Source organism: Scyliorhinus torazame, unplaced genomic scaffold (assembly GCF_047496885.1).
Source record: "Scyliorhinus torazame isolate Kashiwa2021f unplaced genomic scaffold, sScyTor2.1 scaffold_184, whole genome shotgun sequence".
In the NCBI taxonomy this organism is placed as follows: Eukaryota; Metazoa; Chordata; class Chondrichthyes; order Carcharhiniformes; family Scyliorhinidae; genus Scyliorhinus; species Scyliorhinus torazame.
Window position 1 is genome coordinate 92,224 of NW_027307911.1, and position 23,027 is coordinate 115,250.

The 23,027-nt window shown below is 41.3% G+C and overlaps 1 protein-coding gene across 1 annotated transcript in view; it reads left to right on the forward strand.

Annotated features, from left to right (window-relative positions):
- LOC140405649 (glucagon receptor-like) overlaps positions 1-23,027 on the forward strand; it is a 260,778-nt gene that overhangs the window by 34,292 nt on the left and 203,459 nt on the right. The window contains exon 6 of the mRNA XM_072494182.1: positions 490-559. Within this exon, the coding sequence (XP_072350283.1) occupies positions 490-559 (70 nt within the window). The remainder of the gene's footprint in view (positions 1-489; positions 560-23,027) is intronic.

A 23,027-nucleotide genomic window follows, 5' to 3' on the forward strand; every position in this document is an offset into this window, starting at 1 on the left:
AGCGCGGAGATAAGGAGACGTTCCTTCACCGAGCGGCCCGTGGAATTCGCCAACACGGGAAGTAGTTGCGGCTAAAACATCATGTTTTCAGGGAGGGTTTGGGTATCGCACCGGGGGGGGGGGGCGGAGGGGGATCAGACTATTGAGTTGGCTGATCAGCAACGATCGAGATGAAGGGGGGAGCGGCCTCGAAGGGACAAAACGCCTCCCCCTGCTCCCGCCTTTTACGCGGGGAAGTAGCGCAAGAATTGTTGGTCCGTCGACCGACCTGATGAGTGCCCGGCGCAAAGCTTCGACAGCCCCGCCTCTTTCCCCTCGCTGCCGGGGTTGGTGGGAGGGAGGGAGCGGAGGGCGGGGAGGGGGGGGGGGCAGGGGGGGGTGTCTCCATGTCCGAGCTGTGGGTGTGCAACACATTGCCTCTTGCTGTGCGTTCTGCGGTCGCCGTGATCTAGCCTCGTGCTGACGTCTGAAATCCTTGCTCCTCGACAGGTGCTGGGCTCAGAATTACAACATGGGTTTCTGGTGGATAATTCGCTCGTCTGTGTTCCTTGCAATCTCCGTAAGTAACTACGTCGGCTCATTTAAGCTGCTCCTTAATCCAGGCCCACACTCCCCCCGGTGCCAGTACTGAGGGAGCGCTGCACTGTCGGAGGTAGATGTCTATACTCTAGGGTTTGAGCTCCATAATCCAGGCCGACACTCCCCCCCGGTGCCAGTACTGAGGGAGCGCTGCACTGTCGGAGGTAGATGTCTATACTCTAGGATTTGAGCTCCATAATCCAGGCCCACACTCCCCCCGGTGCCAGTACTGAGGGAGCGCTGCACTGTCGGAGGGAGATGTATATACTCTAGGATTTGAGCGCTATAATCCAGGCCGACACTCCCCCCGGTGCCAGTACTGAGGGAGTGCTGCACTGTCGGAGGGAGATGTCTATACTCTAGGATTTGAGCTCCATAATCCAGGCCGACACTCCCCCCGGTGCCAGTACTGAGGGAGCGCTGCACTGTCGGAGGGAGATGTCTATACTCTAGGATTTGAGCTCCATAATCCAGGCCCACACTCCCCCCGGTGTCAGTACTGAGGGAGCGCTGCACTGTCGGAGGGAGATGTCTATACTCTAGGATTTGAGCTCCATAATCCAGGCCCACACTCCCCCCGGTGCCAGTACTGAGGGAGCGCTGCACTGTCGGAGGGAGATGTCTATACTCTAGGATTTGAGCGCTATAATCCAGGCCGACACTCCCCCGGGTGCCAGTACTGAGGAAGCGCCGCACTGTCGGGGTTAGATGTCTATACTCTAGGATTTGAGCTCCATAATCCAGGCCCACACTCCCCCCGGTGTCAGTACTGAGGGAGCGCTGCACTGTCGGGGGTAGATGTCTATACTCTAGGATTTGAGCTCCATAATCCAGGCCCACACTCCCCCCGGTGCCAGTACTGAGGGAGCGCCGCACTGTCGGAGGTAGATGTATGGACTAGATCTGAGTCTGGGGGAGCTTGTATATGTGTGTGTGGAAGTGTTTGTGAATGTGTGTGTGTCAATCAGTGTGTGTGTGTGTTCGTGAGAGTGAATAGGTGAGAGTGTGAGTGAGGAGTGACGGAGGGGGAGGGACAACACTGAGACACCAGAAACAGTAACAGTGGACAATGTAACACAGATACACACTGATACACACTGGAACACTCTGTAACAGTCTGCAACACACTGTAACACACTGTAACACACTGATACACACTGTAACACACTGTAACATACTGTAACACACTGTAACACACTGATACACACTGTAACACACTGTAACACACTGATACACACTGGAACACTCTGTAACAGTCTGCAACACACTGTAACACACTGTAACACACTGATACACACTGTAACACACTGTAACATACTGTAACACACTGTAACACACTGATACACACTGTAACACACTGTAACACACTGATACATACTGGAACACTCTGTAACAGTCTGCAACACACTGTAACACACTGTAACACTCTGTAACCGTCTGCAAAACACTGATACACACTGTAACACTCTGTAACACACTGATACACTCTGTAACACACTGTAACACACTGATACACACTGATACACACTGGAACACTCTGTAACACACTGATACACTCTGTAACACACTGTGACACACTGATACACACTGATACACACTGTAACACACTGCAATATACTGTGACACACTGATACACACTGGAACACTCTGTAACACACTGATACACTCTGTAACACACTGTAACACACTGATACATACTGCAACACTCTGTAACAGTCTGCAACACACTGTAACACACTGTAACACTCTGTACCAGTCTGCAACACACTGTAACACACTGATACACACTGATACACACTGATACACACTGGAACACCCTGTAACACACTGATACACTCTGTAACACACTGATACATACTGTAACACACTGCAACACACTGTAACACACTGGAACACTCTGTAACAGTCTGCAACACACTGTAACACTCTATAACAGTCTGCAACACACTGATACACACTGATACACACTGATACACACTGATACACACTGATACACACTGTAACACACTGTAACACACTGTAACACACTGTAACACTCTGTAACAGTCTGCAACACACTGTAACACGCTGTAACACACTGTAACACACTGATACTCACTGTAACACACTGATACACACTGTAACATACTGTAACACACTGTAACACACTGTTACACACTGTAACACACTGATACACACTGTAACATAATGTAACACACTGTAACACACTGATACACACTGTAACACACTGAAATACACTGTGACACACTGATACACACTGTAACACACTGTAGCACACTGTAACACACTGGTACATACTGTAACACACTGTAACACACTGTAAAACACTGTAACACACTGTAAAACACTGTAACACACTGTAACACACTGATACACACTGAAACACACTGAAATACACTGTGACACACTGAAATACACTGACACACTGATACACACTGTAACACACTGTAACACACTGATACACACTGTTACACACTCATACACACTGATACACACTGATAAACACTGATACACACTGTAACACACTGTAACACACTGATACACACTGTAACACACTGTAACATTCTGTTACACACTGATACACACTGTAACACACTGATACACACTGATATACACTGATACACACTATTAAACACTGATACACACTGTAACGCACTGGAACACACTGTAACACACTGTAACACACTGTAACACTCTGATACACGCTGTAACACACTGTAACACACTGATACACACTGTAACACACTGTTACACACTGATATACACTGATACACAGTGATAAACACTGATACACACTGTAACACACTGTAACACACCGATATACACTGTGACACACTGTAACATTGTGTTACACTCTGATACACACTGTAACACACTGATACACACTGTAACACACTGTTACACACTGATATACACTGATACACACTGATAAACACTGATACACACTGTAACACACTGTAACACACCGATATACACTGTGACACACTGTAACATTCTGTTACACTCTGATACACACTGTAACACACTGTAACACACTGATACACACTGTAACACACTGCAATTCACTATGACATACTGATACACACTGTAACACACTGTAACACACTGTAACACACTGATACACACTGATAGGCACTGTAACACACTGTAACACACTGATAAACACTGATATACACTGTAACACCCTGATATACACTGATACACACTGATACACACAGTAACACACTGTAACAATCTGTAACACTCTGCAACACAGTGTAACACACTGATACACATTGTTACACACTGATATACACCGATACACACTGATAAACACTGATACACACTGTAACACACTGTAACACACTGATACACACTGTAACACAGTGTTACACACTGTAACACACTGATACACACTGTAACACACTGTAACACACTGATAAACACTGATATACACTGATACACACTGATACACACTGATAAACACTGATACACACTGTAACACACTGATACACACTGATACACACTGTAACACACTGATATACACTGATACACACTGATACACACTGTAACACACTGTAACAATCTGTAACACTCTGCAACACACTGTAACACACTGATACACATTGTTACATCACTGATATACACCGATACACACTGAGAAACACTGATACACACTGTAACACACTGTAACGCACTGATACACACTGTAACACAGTGTTACACACTGTAACACACTGTAACACACTGAAATACACTGTGACACACTGATACACACTGTAACACACTGTAACACACTGTAACACACTGTAACACACTGTAACACACTGTAACACACTGATACACACTGTAACACACTGTAACACACTGATACACACTGTAACATACTGTAACACACTGTAACACACTGATACACACTGTAACACACTGTAACACACTGATACATACTGGAACACTCTGTAACAGTCTGCAACACACTGTAACACACTGTAACACTCTGTAACACACTGATAAACTCTGTAACACACTGTAACACACTGATACACACTGATACACACTGGAACGCTCTGTAACACACTGATACACACTGTAACACACTGTGACACACTGATACATACTGTAACACACTGCAACACACTGTAACACACTGGAACACTCTGTAACAGTCTGCAACACACTGGAACACTCTATAACAGTCTGCAACACACTGATACACACTGATACACACTGATACACACTGATACACACTGATACACACTGTAACACACTGTAACACACTGTAACACACTGTAACACTCTGTAACAGTCTGCAACACACTGTAACACGCTGTAACACACTGTAACACACTGATACTCACTGTAACACACTGATACACACTGTAACATACTGTAACACACTGTAACACACTGATACACACTGTAACACACTGTAACACACTGATACACACTGTAACATACTGTAACACACTGTAACACACTGATACACACTGTAACACACTGAAATACACTGTAACACATTGATACACACTGTAACACACTGTAAAACACTGTAACACACTGTAACACACTGATACACACTGAAACACACTGAAATACACTGTGACACACTGAAATACACTGACACACTGATACACACTGTAACACACTGTAACACACTGATACACACTGTTACACACTCATACACACTGATACACACTGATAAACACTGATACACACTGTAACACACTGTAACACACTGATACACACTGTAACACACTGTAACATTCTGTTACACACTGATACACACTGTAACACACTGATACACACTGTTACACACTGATATACACTGATACACACTATTAAACACTGATACACACTGTAACGCACTGTAACACACTGTAACACACTGTAACACACCGTAACACTCTGATACACGCTGTAACACACTGTAACACACTGATACACATTGTTACACACTGATATACACCGATACACACTGATAAACATTGATACACACTGTAACACACTGATACACACTGTAACACAGTGTTACACTCTGTAACACACTGTAACACACTGAAATACACTGTGACACACTGTAACACACTGTAACACACTGTAACACACTGTAACACATTGATACACACTGTAACACACTGTAACACACTGATACGCACTGTAACATACTGTAACACACTGTAACACACTGATACAAACTGTAACACACTGTAACACACTGATACATACTGGAACACTCTAACAGTCTGCAACACACTGTAACACACTGTAACACTCTGTAACACACTGATACACTCTGTAACACACTGTAACACACTGATACACACTGGAACGCTCTGTAACACACTGATACACTCTGTAACACACTGTAACACACTGATACATACTGGAACACTCTGTAACAGTCTGCAACACACTGTAACACACTGTAACACTCTGTACCAGTCTGCAACACACTGTAACACACTGTAACACACTGATACACACTGATACACACTGGAACACCCTGTAACACACTGATACACTCTGTAACACACTGTAACACACTGATACATACTGTAACACACTGGAACACACTGTAACACACTGGACCACTCTGTAACAGTCTGCAACACACTGTAACACTCTATAACAGTCTGCAACACACTGATACACACTGATACACACTGATACACACTGTAACACACTGTAACACTCTGTAACAGTCTGCAACACACCGATACTCACTGTAACACACTGTAACACACCGATACTCACTGTAACACACTGATACACACTGTAACATACTGTAACACACTGTAACACACTGAGACACACTGTAACACACTGTAACACACTGATACACACTGTAACATACTGTAACACACTGTAACACACTGATACACACTTTAACACACTGAAATACACTGTGACACACTGATACACACTGTAACACACTGTAGCACACTGTAACACACTGGTACATACTGTAACACACTGTAACACACTGTAACACACTGATACACACTGTAACACACTGTAACACACTGTAAACACTGTAATACACTGTAACACACTGATACACACTGAAACACACTGAAATACACTGTGACACACTGAAATACACTGACACACTGATATACACTGTAACACACTGTAACACACTGATACACACTGTTACACACTCATACACACTGATACACACTGATAAACACTGATACACACTGTAACACACTGTAACACATTGATACACAATGTAACACACTGTAACATTCTGTTACACACTGATACACACTGTAACACACTGATACACACTGTTACACACTGATATACACTGATACACACTATTAAACACTGATACACACTGTAACGCACTGTAACACACTGTAACACACTGTAACACACTGTAACACTCTGATACACGCTGTAACACACTGTAACACACTGATACACACTGTAACACACTGTTACACACTGTAACACACCGATATACACTGTGACACACTGTAACATTGTGTTACACTCTGATACACACTGTAACACACTGATACACACTGTAACACACTGTTACACACTGATATACACTGATACACACTGATAAACACTGATACACACTGTAACACACTGTAACACACTGTAACACACCGATATACACTGTGACACACTGTAACATTGTGTTACACTCTGATACACACTGTAACACACTGATACACACTGTAACACACTGTTACACACTGATATACACTGATACACACTGATAAACACTGATACACACTGTAACACACCGATATACACTGTGACACACTGTAACATTCTGTTACACACTGATACACACTGCAACACACTGTAACACACTGATACACACTGTAACACACTGCAATTCACTATGACATACTGATACACACTGTAACACACTGTAACACACTGTAACACATTGTAACACACTGATACATACTGATAGGCACTGTAACACACTGTAACACACTGATAAACACTGATATACACTGATACACACTGATAAACACTGATACACACTGTAACACACTGATACACACTGATACACACTGTAACACACTGATATACACTGATACACACTGATACACACTGTAACACACTGTAACAATCTGTAACACTCTGCAACACACTGTAACACAATGATACACATTGTTACACACTGATATACACCGATACACACTGATAAACACTGATACACACTGTAACACACTGTAACACACTGATACACACTGTAACACAGTGTTACACACTGTAACACACGGATACACACTGTAACACACTGAAATACACTGTGACACACTGATACACACTGTAACATACTGATACGCACTGTAACACACTGATACAAACTGTAACACACCGATATACACTGATACACACTGTCACACACTGATACACACTGTAACACACTGATACACACTGTAACACACTGATACACTCTGTTACACACTGATATACACTGATACACACTGATAAACACTGTTACACACTGTGACACACTGATACACACTGATACTCACTGTAACACACTGATATACACTGATACACACTGATACACACTGTAACACACATACACACTGATACACACTGTAACACACTGATACACACTGTTACACACTGATATACACTGATACACACTATTAAACACTGATACACACTGTAACGCACTGTAACACACTGTAACACACTGATACACACTGTAACACACTGATACACACTGTTACACACTGATATACACTGATACACACTAATAAACACTGATACACACTGTAACACACTGATACACTGTGTAACACACTGATACATTGTGTAACACACTGTAACACACTGATACACACTGTAACACACTGTAACACACTGATATACACTGTGACACACTGATACACACTGTAACACACTGTAACACACTGTAACATTCTGTTACACACTGATACACACTGTAACACACTGATACACACTGTTACACACTGATATACACTGATACACACTGATAAACACTGATATACACTGTAACACACTGTAACACACTGTTACACACTGTAACTGGCATATAAAATGATCAGGGGTTGGATAGGGTGGACAGTGAGAGTCTTCTCCCGCGGATGGATATGGCTGGCACGAGGGGACATAACTTTAAACTGAGGGGTAATAGATATAGGACAGAGGTCAGAGGTAGGTTCTTTACGCAAAGAGTAGTGAGGCCGTGGAATGCCCTACCTGTTACAGGAGTGAACTCGCCAACATTGAGGGCATTTAAAAGATTATTAGATAAATATTTGGATGATAATGGCATAGTGTAGGTTAGATGGCTTTTGTTTCGGTGCAACATCGTGGGCTGAAGGGCCTGTACTGCGCTGTATCGTTCACTGTTCTATGTAACACACTGCAACACACTGTAACACACTGGAACACTCTGTAACAGTCTGCAACACACTGCAACACACTGATACACACGGTAACACACTGTAACACTCTGTAACAGTCTGCAAAACACTGATACACACTGATACACACTGTAACACACTGGAACACTCTGTAACAGTCTGCCACACACTGTAACACACTGTAACACTCTGTAACAGTCTGCAAAACACTGATACACACTGATACACACTGTAACACACTGGAACACTCTGTAACAGTCTGCCACACACTATAACTCACTGTAACACACTGTAACACACTGTAACACACTGATACACACTGTAACACACTGTAACACACTGATACACACTGGAACAATCTGTAACAGTCTGCAACACACTGCAACACTCTGTAACAGTCTGCAACACACTGATACACACTGATACACACTGTAACACACTGTAATACTCTGTAACTGTCTGCAACACACTGTAACACACTGTAACACACTGTAACACACTGATACTCACTGTAACATACTGATACACACTGTAACATACTGTAACAAACACACTGTAACAGACTGATACACACTGTAACACACTGATACACACTGTAACACACTGAAATACACTGTGACACACTGATACACACTGTAACACACTGTAACACACTGATACACACTGTAACACACTGTAACACACTGTAACACACTGATACACACTGTAACACACTGATACACACTGTAACACACTGAAATACACTGTGACACACTGATACACACTGTAACACACTATAACACACTATAAAACACTGTAACACACTGATACACACTGTAACACACTGATACACACTGTGACACTCTGTGACACACTGATACACACTGTAACACACTGTAACACACTGATACACACTGTAACACACTGATACACACTGTTACACACTGATATACACTGATACACACTGATAAACACTGATACACACTGTAACACACTGATACACACTGTAACACACTGATACACTGTGTAACACACTGATACATTGTGTAACACACTGTAACACACTGATACACACTGTAACACACTGTAACACACTGATATACACTGTGACACACTGATACACACTGTAACACACTGTAACATTCTGTTACACACTGATACACACTGTAACACACTGATACACACTGTTACACACTGATATACACTGATACACACTGATAAACACTGATATACACTGTAACACACTGTAACACACTTTTACACACTGTAACTGGCATACAAAATGATCAGGGGGTTGGATAGGGTGGACAGTGAGAGCCTTCTCCCGCGGATGGATATGGCTGGCACGAGGGGACATAACTTTAAACTGAGGGGTAATAGATATAGGACAGAGGTCAGAGGTAGGTTCTTTACGCAAAGAGTAGTGAGGCCGTGGAAAGCCCTACCTGCTACAGTAGTGAACTCGCCAACATTGAGGGCATTTAAAAGTTTATTAGATAAACATTTGGATGATAATGGCATTGTGTAGGTTAGATGGCTTTTGTTTCGGTGCAACATCGTGGGCCGAAGGGCCTGTACTGCGCTGTATTGTTCACTGTTCTATGTAACACACTGCAACACACTGTAACACACTGTAACACTCTGTAACAGTCTGCAAAACACTGATACACACTGATACACACGGTAACACACTGGAACACTCTGTAACAGTCTGCAACACACTATAACACACTGTAACACACTGTAACACACTGTAACACACTGATACACACTGTAACACACTGGAACACACTGATACACACTGGAACAATCTGTAACAGTCTGCAACACACTGCAACACTCTGTAACAGTCTGCAACACTCTGTAACAGTCTGCAACACACTGATACACACTGATACACACTGTAACACACTGTAACACTCTGTAACTGTCTGCAACACACAGTAACACACTGCAACACACTGTAACACACTGATACTCACTGTAACAGACTGATACACACTGTAACACACTGATACACACTGTAACACACTGAAATACACTGTGACACACTGATACACACTGTAACACACTGTAACACACTGATACACACTGTAACACACTGTAACACACAATAAAACACTGTAACACACTGCAACACACTGTAACACACTGATACACACTGTAACACACTGAAATACACTGTGACACACTGATACACACTGTAACACACTGTAACACACTGTAACACACTATAAAACACTGTAACACACTGATACACACTGTAACACACTGATACACACTGATACACACTGATAAACACTGATACACACCGTAACACACTGTAACACACTGATACACACTGTGACACACTGTGACACACTGATACACACTGTAATACACTGTAACACACTGATACACACAGGAACACACTGTAACACACTGATACACACTGTAACACACTGTAACACACTGATACACACTGTAACACACTGCAACACACTATAAAACACTGTAAAACACTGTAACACACTGTAACACACTGATACACACTGTAACACACTGAAATACACTGTGACACACTGATACACACTGTAACACACTGTAACACACTGTAACACACTGATACACACTGTGACACACTGATACACGCTGATACACACTGATACACACTGGTACACACTGATAAACACTGATACACACTGTAACACATTGTAACACACTGATACACACTGTTACACACTGATATACACTGATACACACTATTAAACACTGATACACACTGTAACGCACTGTAACACACTGTTACACACTGTAACACACTGGAACACACTGTTACACACTAATATACACTGATATACACTGATACACACTGATAAACACTGATACACACTGTAACACACTGTAACACACTGTAACACACTGATATACACTGTGGCACACTGATACACACTGTAACACACTGTAACATTCTGTTACACACTGATACACACTGTAACACACTGATACACACTGTTACACACTGATATACACTGATACACACTGATAAACACTGATACACACTGTAACACACTGTAACGCACTGATACACACTGTAACACACTGCAATACACTGTGACATACTGATGCACACTGTAACACACTGTAACACACTGTAACACACTGATACACACTAATATAAACTGATAGACAATGATACACACTGATAAACGCTGATACACACTGTAACACACTGATACACACTGATACAAACTATAACACACTGTTACACACTGATATACACTGATACACACTGATAAACACTGATACACACTATAACACACTGGAACACACTGATACACACTGTAACACACTGTAACACACTGTAACACACTGATACACACTGTAATACACTGAAATACACTGTGACACACTGATACACACTGTAACACACTGATACACACTGTTACACACTGATATACACTGATACACACTGATAAACACTGATACACACTGTGACACACTGATACACACTGATACACACTGTAACACACTGATATACACTGATACACACTGATACACACTGTAACACACATACACACTGATACACACTGTAACACACTGTAACACACTGATACACACTGTTACACACTGATATACACTGATACACACTATTAAACACTGATACACACTGTAACACACTGTAACACACTGATACACACTGTAACACACTGTAACACACTGATACACACTGTGACACACTGTGACACACTGATACACACTGATACACACTGATAAACACTGATACACACTGTAACACACTGTAACACACTGATACACACTGTTACCCACTGATATATACTGATACACACTATTAAACACTGATACACACTGTAACACACTGTAACACACTGTAACACACTGATATACACTGTGGCACACTAATACAAACTGTAACATTCTGTTACACACTGATACACACTGTAACACACTGAAACACACTGTTACACACTGATATACACTGATACACACTGATAAACACTGATACACACTGTAACACACTGTAACCCACTGTAACACACTGATACACACTGTAACACACTGCAATACACTGTGACATACTGTAACACACTGATACACACTGATACGCACTGTAACACACTGATACACACTAATATACACTGATAGACAATGATACACACTGATAAACAGTGATACACACTGTAACACACTGATACACACTGATACACACTGTAACACACTGTTACACACTGATATACTGGGCAGCACGGTAGCATAGCGGTTAGCGCAATTGCTTCACAGCTCCAGGGTCCCAGGTTCGATTCCCGGCTGTGTCACTGTCTGTGCGGAGTCTGCACGTTCTCCCCGTGTGTGCGTGGGTTTCCTCCGGGTGCTCCGGTTTCCTCCCCCAGTCCAAAGATGTGCAGGTTAGGTGGATCGGCCATGCTAAATTGCCCTTCGTGTCCAAAATTGCCCTTAGTGTTGGGTGGGGTTACTGGGTTATGGGGATAGGGTGGTGTGGGCTTGGGTAGGGTGCTCTTTCCAAGTGCCGGTGCAGACTCGATGGGCCGAATGGCCTCCTTCTGCACTGTAAATTCTATGAAATCTATGAAATATACACTGATACACACTGATAAACACTGATACACACTGTAACACACTGTTACGCACTGATACACACTGTAACACAGTGTAACACACTGATACACACTGTAATACACTGAAATACACTGTGACACACTGATACACACTGTAATACACTGATACACACTGTTACACACTGATATACACTGATACACACTGATACACACTGATACACACTGTGACACACTGATACACACTGATACACACTGTAACACACTGATATACACTGATACACACTGATACACACTGTAACACACATACACACTGATACACACTGTAACACACTGTAACACACTGATACACACTGTTACACACTGATATACACTGATACACACTATTAAACACTGATACACACAGTAACACACTGTAACACACTGATACACACTGTAACACACTGCAATACACTGTGACATACTGATAGACACTGTAACACACTGATACACACTGATACGCACTGTAACACACTGTAACACACTGATAAACACTGATATACACTGATACACACTGATACACACTGATAAACACTGATACACACTGTAACACACAGATACACACTGATACACACTGTAACACACTGATATCCAATGATACTCACTGATACACACTGTAACACACTGATACACACTGTAACACACTGTAACACAGTGTAACACACTGTAACACACTGATACACAATGTAATACCTGAAATACACTGTGACACACTGATACACACTGTAATACACTGATACCCACTGTTACACACTGATATACACTGATACACACTGTGACACACTGATACACACTGTAACACACTGATATACACTGATACACACTGATACACACTGTAACACACATACACACTGATACACACTGTAACACACTGTAACACACTGTAACACACTGATACACACTGTTACACACTGATATACACTGATACACACTATTAAACACTGATACACACAGTAACACACTGTAACACACTGATACACACTGTAACACACTGCAATACACTGTGACATTGTGTTACAGTGTGTATCAGTATGTCACAGTGTATTGCAGTGTGTTACAGTGTGTATCAGTGTGTTACAGTGTGTTACTGTGTGTATCAGTGTTTATCAGTGTGTTTCAGTGTATATCAGTGTGTAACAGTGTGTATCAGTGTGTTACACTGTGACACACTGATGCACACTGAAACACACTGTAACACACTGATATACACTGATACACACTGTAACACACTGATACACACTGTTACACACTGATACACACTGTTACACACTGATATACACTGATACACACTGATAAACACTGATACACACTGTTACACACTGATACACACTGTAACACACTGCAATACACTGTGACATACTGATACACACTGTAACTCACTGTAACTCACTGTAACACACTGTAACACACTGATACACACTGTAACACACTGATACACACTGATAGACACTGTAACACACTGTAACATACTGTAACTCTCTGTAACAGTCTGCAACACACTGTAACACACTGTAACACACTGATACACACTGGAACACTCTGTAACAGTCTGCAACACACTGTAACACACTGATACACATTGTAACACACTGTTACACACTGATACACACTGGAACACTCTGTAACAGTCTGCAACACACTGTAACACTTTGTAACAGTCTGCAACACACTAATACACAATGTGACACACTGTAACACTCTGTAACAGTCTGCAACACACTGTAACACACTGTAACACACTGATACTCACTGTAACACACTGATACACACTGTAAGATATTGTAACACACTGATACACACTGTAACACACTTTAACACACTGATACACACTGTAACACACTGTAATACACTGTGACACACTGATACACACTGTAACACACTGTAACACACTGTAACACACTGATACACACTGTGACACACTGTAACACACTGATACACACTGTAACACACTATAACACACTGATACACACTGTACCACACTGTAACACACTGTAACACACTGATATACACTGATACACACTGATACACACTGTAACACACATACACACTGATGCACACTGTGACACACTGATACACACTGTAACACACTGATACACACTGTAACACACTGTAACACACTGTAACACACTGTAACACACTGATACACACTGTAACACACTATAACACACTAATACACACTGTACCACACTGTAACACACTGTAACACACTGATATACACTGATACACACTGGAACACACTGATACACACCGTAACACACTGCAATACGCTCTGACATACTGAAACACACTGTAACACACTGATACACACTGATACGCACTGTAACACACTGTAACACACTGATACACACTAATATACACTGATACTCACTGATACACACTGATAAACACTGATACACACTGTAACACACTGATACACACTGATACGCACTGCAACACACTGATATACGCTGATACACACTGTAACACACATACACACTGACACACACTGTAACACACTGATACACACTGTAACACACTGAAATACACTGTGACAGACAGATACACACTGTAACACACTGATACACAATGTAACACACAGTAACACAATGATACACACTGTAACACACTATAACACACTGTAACACACTGTAAAACACTGTAAAACACTGTAACACACTGTAACACACTGTAACACAATGTAACACACTGATACACACTGTAACACACTGATACACACTGTAATACACTGAAATACACTGTGACACACTGATACACACTGTAACACACTGATACACACTGTAACACACTGATACACACTGATACACACTGATATACACTGATACACACTGATACACACTGATACACATTGATACACACTGTAACACACTGATACACACTGTAACACACTGATACACACTGTAACACACTGTAACACACTGTAACCCACTATAACACACTGATACACACTGTAACACACTGTAACACACTGTAACACACTGATACACACTGTAACACACTGTAACATTCTGTTACACACTGATACACACTGTAACACACTGTAACACACTGTAACACACTGATACACACTGTAACACACTGTAACATTCTGTTACACACTGATACACACTGTAACACACTGATACACACTGTTACACACTGATATACACTGATACACACTATTAAACACTGATACACACTGTAACGCACTGTAACACACTGTAACACACTGTAACACACTGATACACACTGTTACACACTGATATACACTGATACACACTGATAAACACTGATACACACTGTGACACACTGTAACACACTGATATACACTGTGACACACTGATACACACTGTGACACACTGATACACACTGTAACACACTGTAACACACTTTAAAATTCTGTTACACACTGATACACACTGTAACACACTGATACACACTGTTACACACTGATATACACTGATACTCACTGATAAACACTGATACACACTGTAACACACTGCAACACACTGATACACACTGTAACACACTGCAATACACTGTGACACACTGATACACACTGTAACACACTGTAACACACTGATACACACTGATACGCACTGTAACACACTGATACACACAGATATACACTGATAAACACTGATACACACTGTAACACACTGTAACACACTGTAAAACACTGTAAAACACTGTAACACACTGTAACACACTGTAACACAATGTAACACACTGTAACACACTGTAACACACTGTAACACACTGATATACACTGTGGCACACTAATACAAACTGTAACATTCTGTTACACACTGATACACACTGTAACACACTGAAACACACTGTTACACACTGATATACACTGATACACACTGATAAACACTGATACACACTGTAACACACTGTAACCCACTGTAACACACTGATACACACTGTAACACACTGCAATACACTGTGACATACTGTAACACACTGATACACACTGATACGCACTGTAACACACTGATACACACTAATATACACTGATAGACAATGATACACACTGATAAACAGTGATACACACTGTAACACACTGATACACACTGATACACACTGTAACACACTGTTACACACTGATATACTGGGCAGCACGGTAGCATAGCGGTTAGCGCAATTGCTTCACAGCTCCAGGGTCCCAGGTTCGATTCCCGGCTGTGTCACTGTCTGTGCGGAGTCTGCACGTTCTCCCCGTGTGTGCGTGGGTTTCCTCCGGGTGCTCCGGTTTCCTCCCCCAGTCCAAAGATGTGCAGGTTAGGTGGATCGGCCATGCTAAATTGCCCTTCGTGTCCAAAATTGCCCTTAGTGTTGGGTGGGGTTACTGGGTTATGGGGATAGGGTGGTGTGGGCTTGGGTAGGGTGCTCTTTCCAAGTGCCGGTACAGACTCGATGGGCCGAATGGCCTCCTTCTGCACTGTAAATTCTATGAAATCTATGAAATATACACTGATACACACTGATAAACACTGATACACACTGTAACACACTGTTACGCACTGATACACACTGTAACACAGTGTAACACACTGATACACGCTGTAATACACTGAAATACACTGTGACACACTGATACACACTGTAATACACTGATACACACTGTTACACACTGATATACACTGATACACACTGATACACACTGATACACACTGTGACACACTGATACACACTGTAACACACTGATATACACTGATACACACTGATACACACTGTAACACACATACACACTGATACACACTGTAACACACTGTAACACACTGATACACACTGTTACACACTGATATACACTGATACACACTATTAAACACTGATACACACAGTAACACACTGTAACACACTGATACACACTGTAACACACTGCAATACACTGTGACATACTGATAGACACTGTAACACACTGTAACACACTGATACACACTGATACGCACTGTAACACACTGTAACACACTGATAAACACTGATATACACTGATACACACTGATACACACTGATAAACACTGATACACACTGTAACACACAGATACACACTGATACACACTGTAACACACTGATATCCAATGATACTCACTGATACACACTGTAACACACTGATACACACTGTAACACACTGTAACACAGTGTAACACACTGTAACACACTGATACACAATGTAATACCTGAAATACACTGTGACACACTGATACACACTGTAATACACTGATACCCACTGTTACACACTGATATACACTGATACACACTGTGACACACTGATACACACTGTAACACACTGATATACACTGATACACACTGATACACACTGTAACACACATACACACTGATACACACTGTAACACACTGTAACACACTGTAACACACTGATACACACTGTTACACACTGATATACACTGATACACACTATTAAACACTGATACACACAGTAACACACTGTAACACACTGATACACACTGTAACACACTGCAATACACTGTGACATTGTGTTACAGTGTGTATCAGTATGTCACAGTGTATTGCAGTGTGTTACAGTGTGTATCAGTGTGTTACAGTGTGTTACTGTGTGTATCAGTGTTTATCAGTGTGTTTCAGTGTATATCAGTGTGTAACAGTGTGTATCAGTGTGTTACACTGTGACACACTGATGCACACTGAAACACACTGTAACACACTGATATACACTGATACACACTGTAACACACTGATACACACTGTTACACACTGATACACACTGTTACACACTGATATACACTGATACACACTGATAAACACTGATACACACTGTTACACACTGATACACACTGTAACACACTGCAATACACTGTGACATACTGATACACACTGTAACTCACTGTAACTCACTGTAACACACTGTAACACACTGATACACACTGTAACACACTGATACACACTGATAGACACTGTAACACACTGTAACATACTGTAACTCTCTGTAACAGTCTGCAACACACTGTAACACACTGATACACATTGTAACACACTGTAACACACTGATACACACTGGAACACTCTGTAACAGTCTGCAACACACTGTAACACACTGATACACATTGTAACACACTGTTACACACTGATACACACTGGAACACTCTGTAACAGTCTGCAACACACTGTAACACTTTGTAACAGTCTGCAACACACTAATACACAATGTGACACACTGTAACACTCTGTAACAGTCTGCAACACACTGTAACACACTGTAACACACTGTAACACACTGATACTCACTGTAACACACTGATACACACTGTAAGATATTGTAACACACTGATACACACTGTAACACACTTTAACACACTGATACACACTGTAACACACTGTAATACACTGTGACACACTGATACACACTGTAACACACTGTAACACACTGTAACACACTGATACACACTGTGACACACTGTAACACACTGATACACACTGTAACACACTATAACACACTGATACACACTGTACCACACTGTAACACACTGTAACACACTGATATACACTGATACACACTGATACACACTGTAACACACATACACACTGATGCACACTGTGACACACTGATACACACTGTAACACACTGTAACACACTGTAACACACTGATACACACTGTAACACACTGTAACACACTGATACACACTGTAACACACTATAACACACTAATACACACTGTACCACACTGTAACACACTGTAACACACTGATATACACTGATACACACTGGAACACACTGATACACACCGTAACACACTGCAATACACTCTGACATACTGAAACACACTGTAACACACTGATACACACTGATACGCACTGTAACACACTGTAACACACTGATACACACTAATATACACTGATACTCACTGATACACACTGATAAACACTGATACACTCTGTAACACACTGATACACACTGATACGCACTGCAACACACTGATATACGCTGATACACACTGTAACACACATACACACTGACACACACTGTAACACACTGATACACACTGTAACACACTGAAATACACTGTGACAGACAGATACACACTGTAACACACTGATACACAATGTAACACACAGTAACACACTGATACACACTGTAACACACTATAACACACTGTAACACACTGTAAAACACTGTAAAACACTGTAACACACTGTAACACACTGTAACACAATGTAACACACTGATACACACTGTAACACACTGATACACACTGTAATACACTGAAATACACTGTGACACACTGATACACACTGTAACACACTGATACACACTGTAACACACTGATACACACTGATACACACTGTTACACACTGATATACACTGATACACACTGATACACACTGATACACATTGATACACACTGTAACACACTGATACACACTGTAACACACTGATACACACTGTAACACACTGTAACACACTGTAACCCACTATAACACACTGATACACACTGTAACACACTGTAACACACTGTAACACACTGATACACACTGTAACACACTGTAACATTCTGTTACACACTGATACACACTGTAACACACTGTAACACACTGTAACACACTGATACACACTGTAACACACTGTAACATTCTGTTACACACTGATACACACTGTAACACACTGATACACACTGTTACACACTGATATACACTGATACACACTATTAAACACTGATACACACTGTAACGCACTGTAACACACTGTAACACACTGTAACACACTGATACACACTGTTACACACTGATATACACTGATACACACTGATAAACACTGATACACACTGTGACACACTGTAACACACTGATATACACTGTGACACACTGATACAGACTGTGACACACTGATACACACTGTAACACACTGTAACACACTTTAAAATTCTGTTACACACTGATACACACTGTAACACACTGATACACACTGTTACACACTGATATACACTGATACTCACTGATAAACACTGATACACACTGTAACACACTGCAACACACTGATACACACTGTAACACACTACAATACACTGTGACACACTGATACACACTGTAACACACTGTAACACACTGATACACACTGATACGCACTGTAACACACTGATACACACAGATATACACTGATAAACACTGATACACACTGTAACACACTGTAACACACTGTAAAACACTGTAAAACACTGTAACACACTGTAACACACTGTAACACAATGTAACACACTGATACACACTGTAACACACTGATACACACTGTAATACACTGAAATACACTGTGACACACTGATACATACTGTAACACACTGATACACACTGTAACACACTGATACACACTGATACACACTGTTACACACTGATATACACTGATACACACTGATACACACTGATACACACTGATACACACTGTAACACACTGATACACACTGTAACACACTGTAACACACTGTAACACACTGTAACACACTGTAACCCACTATAACACACTGATACACACTGTAACACACTGTAACACACTGATACACACTGTAACACACTGTAACATTCTGTTACACACTGATACACACTGTAACACACTGATACACACTGTTACACACTGATATACACTGATACACACTATTAAACACTGATACACACTGTAACGCACTGTAACACACTGTAACACACTGTAACACACTGATACACACTGTTACACACTGATATACACTGATACACACTGATAAACACTGATACACACTGTGACACACTGTAACACACTGATATACACTGTGACACACTGATACACACTGTAACGCACTGTAACACACTGTAACACACTGTAACACACTGATACACACTGTTACACACTGATATACACTGATACACACTGATTAACACTGATACACACTGTGACACACTGTAACACACTGATATACACTGTGACACACTGATACACACTGTAACACACTGTAACACACTTTAAAATTCTGTTACACACTGATACACACTGTAACACACTGATACACACTGTTACACACTGATATACACTGATACTCACTGATAAACACTGATACACACTGATACACACTGTAACACACTGATACACACTGTTACACACTGATATACACTGATACTCACTGATAAACACTGATACACACTGTAACACACTGCAACACACTGATACACACTGTAACACACTGCAATACACTGTGACACACTGATACACACTGTAACACACTGTAACACACTGATACACACTGATACGCACTGTAACACACCGATACACACAGATATACACTGATACACACTGATAAACAATGATACACACTGTAACACACTGATACACACTGTAACACACTGATATACACTGATACACACTGATACACTCTGTAACACACTGTAACACATTGACACACACTGTAACACACTGATACACACTGATACACACTGATGAACACTGATACACACTGTAACACACTGTAACACACTGATACACACTGTAACTCACTGTAAAACACTGTAACACACTGTAACA